Source organism: Amyelois transitella, chromosome 24, assembly GCF_032362555.1.
Source record: "Amyelois transitella isolate CPQ chromosome 24, ilAmyTran1.1, whole genome shotgun sequence".
NCBI classification, from domain to species: Eukaryota; Metazoa; Arthropoda; class Insecta; order Lepidoptera; family Pyralidae; genus Amyelois; species Amyelois transitella.
In genome coordinates this window covers 4,037,272-4,048,961 of record NC_083527.1, presented here as the reverse complement: position 1 = coordinate 4,048,961, position 11,690 = coordinate 4,037,272, and the positions used below count along the sequence as shown (strand labels likewise).

General features: G+C 35.1%; 1 protein-coding gene across 1 annotated transcript; it reads right to left on the bottom strand.

Annotated features, from left to right (window-relative positions):
• Nucleotides 1-392: 392 nt before the first annotated feature.
• LOC106135807 (collagen alpha-1(IX) chain) lies at nt 393-11,261 on the bottom strand. The gene is made up of 23 exons (XM_060951249.1): nt 11,147-11,261; nt 9,241-9,302; nt 8,688-8,892; nt 8,031-8,226; nt 7,439-7,516; nt 6,838-6,924; nt 6,298-6,366; nt 6,068-6,103; nt 5,911-5,982; nt 5,628-5,681; nt 5,136-5,252; nt 4,834-4,909; nt 4,591-4,652; nt 4,132-4,228; nt 3,771-3,859; nt 3,448-3,564; nt 3,012-3,128; nt 2,651-2,764; nt 2,495-2,555; nt 1,779-1,871; nt 1,069-1,236; nt 613-675; nt 393-525 (listed from the first exon to the last, which is right to left on the bottom strand). The coding sequence occupies exons 1-23, from the start codon at nt 11,158-11,160 to the stop codon at nt 422-424; spliced, it is 2,151 nt and encodes a 716-aa protein (XP_060807232.1). The 5' UTR covers nt 11,161-11,261; the 3' UTR covers nt 393-421.
• Between the last annotated feature and the right edge of the window lie 429 nt (nt 11,262-11,690).

Genomic DNA, 11,690 nt, shown 5'->3' with positions numbered 1-11,690 from the left:
ACATTTTTTCACAATTTTCATGCTGTTTGTTATCTGTCAGCCAGTCGCAACGCAAGAGTTTAACAAAGGCTGACTTTAATCATGATTTGAATTTTAAATTTAACTTAAACATGATTTACGCAGAATTTTTAATTTCGTGATTATAAGTAGCAAACAGTGCAAAAAAACAAAAGAAATAGGTAAGTAGTACTAAGCTTCATAAATGTCCTTTTATTTTACGTCTAACACCACGCAAAAGTTTATAAGCTGAAAAAATTACCGCATAGTTGGCAACAGTCATTAAAAAAATATCTCTGAAACATCCAAAATAAATATATTTTCTATGATAAAATTTATCTTTCAGCGTAATGTTTCGGATTAATTTTTAACTGAGTTCTTAACACGACCTTTTTCTTATTTTTTTTCTAAGTAAGTACAAGATTTAGGGTCCTTTCACATTCCCTGTCGGAGCGTACGCGTAGAAGGCCGCAGAGGGGCATTCGCATGATCCCCTAGGACCTGGGACTCCACGGGGGCCGATACTCCCTGGAAACAATTGAAAATATATTTATATTTTTAGTCTTAAGTATACAGTCTGAGCTGATAAGCAAGCGATGTACACTTGACACTAACCTTCTCTTCCAGGCTCACCACGGTCTCCTCTTCTCCCTTCGGCCCCAGGAGGTCCAACAGGACCTGTAATAATGATACATTGTTTATGATTGTACATTAAATATAGGTTTTAATAATAAATTAGGGGCAATATGCAATAAGTAGTAATAAGAATAATATAGTAAAGAAACCTGTCCAGTATATTGGACGGATTTTGAAGAAAATTTTGTTACTATACATTTCCATTGACGTAAAAATCAAAGAAGAAAACTACTTTCAAAGTCGTGGGTCACAGCTAGTCAATAAAGAAAGATAAAAAACACAGTTAAAAACCAAAAAAAAACAAGCAGAAAAAACTTGATGAACACAATAATTTAAAAATAAATGCAATTTATCTATCAATTCATTAAAATCCACATAAGAATACATATACACATAATAATCTTACTAGAGACATAAACATAAACACGTTAATACCTGGGAGCCCCCTAGGCCCCTCGGGTCCTTGTACCCCGACTCCTTCAGGACCCCTCTCCCCCTTGTCCCCCTTGCCCCCCGCCAGCCCCGGGGCGCCGGGCCTGCCAGGCTCCCCCGTTTCCCCGGGGTACCCACGGGGCCCGATTTCCCCTGGCTCGCCTTGCGTCCCTAAAATCATATTAATCAAATATTACATAAGTACATACATATAGTCATAATCATGTGGCGACTGACGGAAAAGATCTTTATCTTTTGCTGGTAATATAGAGCCAACAGTCTTGAAAAGACTGAAAGGCCACGTTCAGCTGTATGGCCCAATGGTTGAATTGAAATTAATCATATCATAAAATTAACCAATTTCCACATTTCCTATCTCCTCTAGCGGTGTAAACTAGCTGTGGTCAACAGCTTGTTAATCATCTATACTAATATTATAAAGCTGAAGAGTTTGTTTGTTTGTTTGAACGCGCTAATCTCAGAAACTACTGGTCCGAATTGAAAAATTATTTTTGCGTCGAATAGACCATTTATCGAGGTAGGCTTTAGGCTAAATAACATCACGCTGCACTTTTTAGGAGCGAAGAAATAATTGAATACGTGAAAAAAAAACGGGGAAAATTATTCATCCTTGAGGGCTTCAATGATGCCCAAAATAACTATTCCACGCGGACGAAGTCGCGGGCACAGCTAGTTAAGTATAAGAGGTCTACCTTGCGGTCCAGGTGGCCCTGGTTTTCCAGGCGGTCCTCGCCTCAAAACGGCCTGGTGTATGGACAACTCAGCCAGAGCCTCTTGCAGCCTTACTGTAAGAGAGCAAACATTACACACAATAACAATCTATTCTATTAGGATATAAAGCGTAAGACATCTAAGACGTCTTACGACTTAAACAGTTTAACAATAATAGGGATGATGACATGGTCATCATTTAACTATATTAATAAGTTAATAACATGATAGAATACACGTAATTAAAAACGTTACATTAATTTAAGTTTTAATTTTGACGCCCTATATGTTTTATATTCTTTCATAGTCAGATGGGAAAGTCCATGTAAAAAATTCAACATTAGTTAAATATAACTCTGCCAGGAGTGAAAAATCAAAAATATGGAATAACTTTTATTAAGGCATCAATCCATAAACGCAATTATTAAGGTAGTTGCCATACAAATGAAGTTCATGACACGAGCAAGAAACTCATGTGTGACGACACACTTGAGTAGATTTTTGTAAGGTGCATTTTGGACTTGTCCAAATAATGTGTTATATTACCTCGTATATCTCAGGTAGTTTATTGTTTATTGATGTCATTATTTAACCAATGTTTTAGTTATTGTAAAACTAAATTACCACTAAAACAAAAAATAAATGTCATCGTGCCTATTAGTAATGCGTTAAGGAACTACGAGTATAAACTACTCACCTCTTATGAGATCTTCACATATATTTCTAACTTCATGTTCTGATAATGTTGGCGATTGGGGCTGAAAAATAATACATGAACAGCTGTTATCCTGTTAATTTAAAAAAGTCGTGCAACTAACAAAAAAAGAAGGAAAATGTAAAAAATAATAATAACCTGTACTATATTATACGGCGCTGGTAACCCTGGAGGCCCAGGGTTCCCGGGGGTCCCAGGATAGCCATCCTTGCCGTCTTGGCCGGGAAGTCCAGGGTAACCTTGCTCACCTTTCTAAAAACAAAATTCTTTTTTTAATCATCTAACCAGTGAATCTTATTTTAAGGTTTTACTGAAGAAGCAACTGGCGGATGATACATTTTTAAATCTCAATAATTAACTGTGGAAATGCGTTCATAACGTTTTTCATCCAAATATAAGTAAAAGTTACTTATTTTAAATCAAACGGAATTTTAATGGGAGCACAAGGTTATTCTAAGCGCAAAAGATTTATTAAAAACTGAAAAAATATTATTCTTACCTCGCCTTTTGGCCCCACGGGGCCAGGTGGCCCCGGCATAGCTGTAATCACACTTGCATACGCTGGCTTTCCTGGTGGACCTGGTAGGCCAGGCAATCCAGGTGGACCTATTGGACCCTATAATATACTCAATAAGATATTAATTTCGCCTTTTATTGTAAATTTAATTTCTTGTGATGGAGTAATGAGTATATGTGGAGTGGATATAGAGTAATAGTATTGTCTCAGTGCTTTAGATTACTAACTTACAATCTTTTGGATCGGTTGTCTTTGATGCCACAAACATGATTGCAACGATATTTCCGTTAATTAACAATACATATGTTTTTGGGTAGGTTTAGTATCATGTTTTATCTAAATTTTAGAACTTTATAATATTATTCTATGTAACCTAAAACTTAAAGATAAAAAGTCACATAAAAGATGTTATTATTACCGGAGGGCCTTCAGCGCCGCTAACTCCTGCACTACCAGGCAACCCAGCTAGCCCAGGAGGTCCCATAGGTCCAGTCATCCCCATAAGACCCTCTTTACCAGGTAAACCAGGGGGACCCTGTGCAAAACAACCTCCTTTTCAATTTCTTTATTATCTGAATAAGTAAATATTGTGTAAATAGTATTTACGTATTCTAGTCATAATACAAATTAAAAATTAGTAAAATCAACCATGTCAAGTTTGGAATGACTTTGCCATACTTCAGGCCGCTTCCTCTGGCCAAAATAGCTTTTTGTTCCCAGTACAAAGTAGCAATTTCTTACTCTCATTCCATCCATCCCTCGTGGTCCAACTAAACCATCAGCACCGTCTCTCCCTGGTCTGCCTGGAGGTCCTCTATCCCCTTTTAATTCTGAAAAATAAATATATATTTGTCATAATCACAATTTTGTCATAATTGAACCTTTGACTTCATTTGTTGTCAGGTGTTCTTTTTCCCGTATATTCTATTTATGCTATTAACGTACAGCACAAACAATTTATATGATTGTTTATCATTTTGGTTGTTACATTGTTTTAAACAAATAAATAATCGATATTTTGTAGTTCATAATTTTATAGGGCAATAAAACTCATTGAGCCAGAAAATTATTTCTATTTTATAATTATTTTGAAAATAAATACCTTGTACCCAACTCGCGTTAAAAACTGCAGTGCCAGGTGCACCCGGTGAACCAGGAGGTCCTATAGGACCCGGAAGACCTGCTGGACCTGGTTCTCCCTGTGAAAAGGATTTTTTTTTTCGGAATATTCTACTATAACTACCGTCTTTATAATTACTTTCTATTTAAGTAATTATTAATTTATAAATAGGTACTATGTGTGAAAACTAAATATTATGTGTGAAAATTTTATAACAGCAATATAAAATGTGTGGAAATTTCCGCTTTCTAGCTATCACGGTTTATGAGGCAGCTTGGTGCGAAACAGACAGACAAACAGCGGAGGTTTAATCATAGGGTTTCTTATTTTACCTTTTAGGTACCTCAAAAGTAATAAAAAAATGATTAAGTGAAAGCTGTAATTAATTTAAATTTCATATATTATTTATAGTTAATATGAGAGTAATAATATTTAACTTACATCGCGGCCGTCTTCACCTGGTGGTCCTGCCAATCCAACTAAGCCTGGTTCACCTGGTTCTCCTATAAGATATGATCATTTATATCTGCACCTATATTTTATTTCTAGATAGATAAGTAAACTCTTTGTTGCACCAAAAGAAAAGATAAATCCAAAAAAGATAATATTTTTTAGTTTAATTTGAGATTGGAAAATTATAAGAAACTGTTAGTGCTTTAGTGTGTATGTTTGAAAAAATCTTACCTTTTTGTCCCTTACTTCCTGTTTTACCCGTAGCACCTGCCGGTCCGGGCATGCCCGGAGGCCCAATGCGAGGTTCCTACATAAAACGATTAAAGTATTACCCATTAATCACTTTATATAGAAAATACCACTTATCTCCATTATATTTTACTTGGAAGTGCTCCTTCATCTACAAATTCTATTCACAGAATCGACCTTTTGTCATACTACTGCGTTTATATATGTGTCAGATTTTATGTTATTATCTTCTTGCGATCTAATTTATTTATGAATGCATTAAACATATTACATTACACACTTACATTATATACTGCGGTGCCAGGAACGCCTGGTGGTCCAGGTGATCCTAAGCTTCCCTTTTCTCCCTTCAAACCAGAAACGCCTGCTATACCAGGCATACCTTGTATTCCTCTTATACCCTGAAACGAAAATATAAAATATTCTCAAGCCAATAGGAACTTTATAACACCCGTTATGGAGTATACCCGATAATGTTAATTCTATTGGCTTTGCAGGTCAGTCAGTCCGAATGTAAGTTATAGTTCCTACTTTCCCTCTAGAACAGTGACATAATGCTTACATTTCATTAAAATACTACGCGCTGGAATTAATTTTAATCAAAGACTTGTTCTAGTGTTGTTATCTATGAGTGAAAGAGATGTAACATATTAACCCATGATTATTTCCAAGAAAAAAATTGGATTAGCCGATTAAAAGATAGATTATTATTTCTCAGCTCTTACAAATGTAAAATAAGCTTTGAACACACTAATAAAGAAAACTAGACAACTCACAGGCAATCCTCTTGGTCCATCTTCTCCTTTTGGACCCGGAGGTCCTACTGGCCCCTAAATAAATAATATCACATTATTACATAGTTATTCTACACAGTCTAAATGTAACTAACTAGTCTAAAAAATAGAGCTATTAGTTTTAGTTTGATTTCAAAAAGCTTAAATTTTTTAACAAATAAGAACGAGAACAAAAAAAGAGAACATATGAATTTACAGTTTTATTTTAAGTTTAGAAGAAAATATATTTTTTTTTTCCCGACAAATTATACAAATTAACACTTACAGCTGGACAAGATGTGTTGCAGGTCATTTGTGGTAATGGGTTTTCTAATGAAAGGGAACTCGATCCGAAAATCTGAAAGCATAAAATTAGTTTTAATATGACAAAAAAAAAGATGTACGTACGAGTACGTATTCTTACTAAAATAAAAGTTCGTTACCTGAGGCGACGATGCTAGCAAATTCTCAGGCTCATCCTGTAATTTAGTAAAATTTTCACTTAACTTTTGTAGTTTCTTCGTAAATCTATAATTTTTTTTTTTATGAAAATCACGAGTTGGTAGTTTCTCTGCCCTTATTATAATTGACCTTCATAGATAAGCATACAATGTAATTTTTGACATAAAATTTTTAGTAAATCTTTTAAACACGTATTCATAAGAAAACTTACAATTTCTTCGCAGCTGTCTTCAGTCAGGTTGAATTGGTTGCAACTTAGGGAAAGCCACTGAAGATCTATCTAAAATTAAACAGAAAAAAAAAATCAGTATACCTGGAGGCAAGTGAACATAGATACATAAATTCTTCTGTCCCCACTTTCAGCTGTTAAATAAAAAGTCAAATCTGTTTCTTGCTTTTCAAAAAAGCTATTACATACCTGATGTTTTTTATCAACTCTGACTTACATATTAACCCAAATGGAAATTTGACTACGATTAAATAGTGGTATATCTATTACACAGCCTCATACTAAGGTAAGAAAGGAAAGAAGTACTAAATTCCAGTAATTTTCGCTTTACCGAAGTATCTTCTTGTAAGGCTAAGCCACTGGGCAAAACTAAAAGCTTAACGCCCCAATCTACCTGACTGCCCATAGATCAGATCGAAGGTGGTACACATAAACTCAAACAATGCATTTACACTCTTGCTTGGAAAGGCAGAATTTAGTAGTGAAAGAAGTATTATTTATTCTGTAACAAAAGAAACTTACTGGGGTAGGAGTGCCGTCGTCATTAGAAGCTATGGTGACTGTAGTCACATTGCTGAAGTCATAGTCGGTCACCATCTCCGGTTGAAGCTGATCGAAATATTGTTTAAATAATTTCACAGAACTTAAATCATCTTAAGAAAGAATGCATATTTTAAATTAGAGTCAAACTTGAACAAAACTAGGAAGAAAATGTGAAAGAATAATAAAAAAAACTGTGGTCTCTGTGGTACAGTAGGTCAAGGATTTTATCTCGGCCAGGATATGATTAGAAACAAGCATTTTCTGATTGGCCTGGGTCTTGGATGTTTATCATTTTATATATTTTTTTTATAATAAACCAACTCTTTTGCCCGCGGTTCCCTCCGCGTGTTTGTATGTTTTGCGATTTTAATACTCTGGTGGAAGATTTTTGAAAAAAAAAACAAGAATCCTATGTTTAAATGTTAAATTTCATTCGAATCGATCCAGCGGTTTAACTGTGAAAGTGGAACAGACAGACATACTTTCGCACTTATAATATTAATAAGGGAAGGGATAATAGTATCGTTGAAGTTAACTCGATTTGGGTTAAATGTAAAGTTACAAAAAATATGATGCTCACTTCAACACAATCGACAGCAACTCGCACTGTATTGTTGGTCAAGGCCACATGCACTTTATGCCACCCAGGGAAGAATAACTGCAACAAGATCATTAAATTTTTCAGTGAGGTTTCCGTTCCAACACGTAAGAATAGGATCACTTCACGATCTATGAGTGTCGTAAGGTAATTAGTATATTTGTCTACTGTAAACTAATGCTAATCTGGTAGGGAAAAAAAAATATAGTGAATGTCAGTAATTACAGATTGTAAAATCAAGATGGAAAAGCTTACAAACTTGTGATTCTTCTTTTAGGCGATAGACTAGCAGTCTTCGGAATCTTAAGTCCACGATTAAGCTAAATGGTCTGCTGATTTTGTAACTTGTGGATGTCTTCTTGTAAGACAAATACTTGATATACATATGTATAAATGACACACACTAGACTTCTCAAAGAAATCAACAAAACCGTTAAAAATAATACAACGATTTTATCCGTTTTAAATTTATAAGCTAAAGGGTTGGGTAGGTAAAAGGTAGGTACCTAGTGATATTCCATGACAAAGTATCTAAGGAAGATATTCGTTTATCAAAAAAAAAATATCACAATACCAATCTACTGCCGAAAATGATCCTCTTCTTCTCCACATAAACCGATATCTTCCTCATATAAGGCAGCAACGTCACAGAGAATACAAGTCCGGAATCAGATCTAGCCTTGATTATGCTCCAGGGACGGCGCTGATCATGAGCGTTGAAGGTAGCCACGACGCTGAAGTACTGAGGTAGACCCGCGGGAAACACTTGTCTAGAAATCGTAGATTTATTATTATTCACCATCATCCTGGCATTAATCTTGGCTGCATCGTCACCTCCTCGAGAAGCTTACATATGTTAGACAAGTCGGGTTTATACACGAAGCGAATTCCGCGTGAACTCGGTGCTGCTCTTTGCATACAGAGAAGACCAGTACTTAGCCATATTTGACCACTTACGAAGTTTATACCCTCACCATTGGAGCATCGATTAGCAGTCAAACGAATGTAGGTACTTACGAGTATCTTAAAATTTGAACATATGCCTTCCTTATCCCGCTTTTGTATTCGGGCACTTTATAAGAGTTAACAATTACTTATATGTAAAAACTTAACCAAGAGTTATCTAATCCAACTTAGAATAAAAAGGACCAGAACCCTTAAAAAACAACTACTTGGATAGTTACTCAGTACTACTAATTTATTCTGACAATTGATTATTTTTTAAACTGACTTCAATGGCATGGTAAGATTGGCCCCGTCTCCGATCCGGTACGCCCTCTGCAAGTCCTGGGAGCCCTGAACGAGTGTCACTCCGGTCGTGTCGGATTGGTCCAGGCGGTAGACGGCGATAAGGTCGACGGTGTGGAAGTCTACATCGCCAGGAAACAGGGGTGAACAGGGAGCAAGGGTGAAAGGGGCTATGGTTGTCAAGTTATCTGAAATAATTTAATATGTATTTAATGAAGCGAAAGAAGTATGCAGAGATCGTGGCAAGTGGAAAGAGGTAGTCTCTGCCTACCCCTCCGGGAAAGAGGCGTGATTTTATGTATGTATGTATGTATGTATGTATTAAATCAAAAATAATATACATCATATGTTAAGTTGAAAAATAAATAAACAGTTTTGAATCTGCTGTAATATAATAATTTCAGTCATAAAACTTATTTAAAAAAATAAGGTGTTCCACAAGGATTTCAACTGAGCCCTTTAACATGATGTCATTATCTTATTATAAAACCGGGTCTTTTTTTCTACTTTAATATTATTAATTAATTTTAATATACCTGAACTTTCGTATCCATAGATAACTGTGGACTGCAACATCAATATCAAGAAGGCGGCAAACCTGAAAGCCGATACGAATTGATCTAATTTGATGCGTTTAATGTGAGTCATCGTGATGAATCAGTATGTACAAATTAATAATAGCCGTGGTAACTGTTTCCATCTTGCAATGTTTCATTAAATTTTCTTTTATTTTATTATTTATGTGCTATGAATAACTAAAATAGTTTATCTTTATCTCACAAATATAATGAGGTAGGTACAATATCATCTCTCTAGTCACTCCTTTCCTAATTTGAATTATGAATTTCCTTTACGCTAGTAGGTACCTAATCCATTTTTTCGGTCTTCCCCTATTTATAAAAGAACACACACAGCCAGTAGGCTAAATATTTTTTATTTATTTAAAACCCTCTTAATTATAGTTATAACTATTATGTCCTCTTATAAGTTAGATGAACTTATTTTTATATTCAGTACTTTAAAGATATTTTCGAAAAAAAAATATTTTTAACGCCATTTATTTAAATACCACTTAGTTATCAGCAACTGGAAACTGGCCACCACAAGACATGCATATTGTCTTTTGTGGAGTCTATATCCATTATTTTTAATTTTCGCTCGTCAATTGTTTTGTAGCAAAGCCATCGACAATTGATACAGTTTTATTGATAAGATGGACATAAAAGCCGGCCGCATATCGGCCTACTTTCTTCATTAAGCCCCCGGGTCATTCCAGTTGATCTGTCCTATTTATACGACCTTCGATTATCAATCTCTGTTTGATGCTGCATCAATTTCTTGCGAAGGTTTTCATGTCAAGGGCAGTGTTCCCGTGAAAGTGATATTGATCTGGAATAATCTGTGTGATTCGGTTCAGATCGGTTCAAAGTGACCGACGAGCTTACTTGACGTGAATAATTAATTTGGATGAAGCGAAAGACGTATGCAAGTGGAATTTTATTTATATATCAAGGAAAATAAGAATAAAACTTAAAATAAAGAGAAATTCTTTTGTGTAATCTGGATGATGAGAGACGCTAATTTGCTATTTCGTCTTTCTTTACATTTTTAATTTGATCAGAATCAGATTTTTTCAAAGATGGTGAAAAGCAAACGGAGCAATAAACCGAATGCTATTCAAGTGTACAAAGGCACATTTATTTAATAAACTAGAAGACGCGTCTTCTACGTCTAGTGTATAAATTTAATGTCGTCGTCCGCGGCTCCGCCCGCGTAAGCGGAAAATCGCATTAATTTCCGTTGCTGCGGTAATTTTGCACCCATAAACCTTATAAGGAATCAATATGCCAGAATTTCAAATTTCTAAACCTAGCGGTTTGGGCTGTGCTTTGTCTGTTAGACAATCACTCAGTAACGGTCTTCCGATTTATAAATATATTAAAGATAAAGATAGATGGACGATAAATTATGAATATTGATAGTGGACTGCCAATTGAGGTCATCTAGTGTTCTTTTAGTGTTTCAACTCCATGATGAAATTGTTTCAACGAATACGTGCTAATGACCCTAAATTGAACATCTCATGGTCTACATATCGATTTCTGATCTCTTTATGATTTTTTTATTAGACGATTGAAAGTAATAAAGAATTCTTCAACAAATTATATATATTAGAAGTAAATACCGTAATAGGTACATAAGCCCTCTTTCTTCAAACAGAACTGACTATTAAACAAGTTTCAATGTAGGCAGTATTTCTTTATGAAATAATAATAAACATATTCGTTCTCATTATTCTAACGTTTTATCATTTAGAAATTTGAATTATGTAACTAGGTACTTACCTAACTTTAGCGATCGAAAACTTTAAATGAAATTATTTTTTTGTTTAACGAAAACAATTTTTTTTCTTCAAATGTAAGTGAAACAAAAATCTCTTACCTACACATCCACATACTGGCAGCTAACACAACAGCACATATCGTTCAATAAATCGTCATTACATAAATTTTCACAAATCACAATGCGCGCCGGCACGGCTACCACATTCGCCGAGATTTGGCGCGTAAGTATATATCAATTAATTTGTAAGCTGTCTGTCTTTTTGTAGCAATTGCACATTGAGTCAAGCCGGGTGTTGTCTCTAAAGTGATGTATGTAGCCACAGTTGACCCATCTAGGTCATGTTTCTTGTCGCGTGATTGTGTCGGAGTTCTATTCTTCGCGACATTTGAGCGTTGTTAAGGAATCAGTAAAAATACTAAGAATTGTATCGAACGTGGAAATGATACAATGCTTACGTAGGTTCTCCATAACACAATCTAAAGCTTTGTCATCATTGTTCTAAATTACCTTTAACAATTTTAAAACTTTTACCAAAGATGATATATGCGAGCTAATGAACTGAAATCTGAGGACACCGAAAACCGGACCAAGTGGAGAGAGAAACGTTGAAAGGCGGACCCCGGACCCGGAAAATACACAC

Excerpts from the sequence above, each read along its gene's own strand:
- LOC106135807 (XM_060951249.1), bottom strand. Across the intron at positions 5,983-6,067 it reads TGCTAGCATCGTCGCCTCAG|ATTTTCGGATCGAGTTCCCT; the intron begins GTAACGAACTTT and ends TTATGCTTTCAG. Across the intron at positions 5,253-5,627 it reads ATGGACCAAGAGGATTGCCT|GGTATAAGAGGAATACAAGG; the intron begins GTGAGTTGTCTA and ends TTTTCGTTTCAG.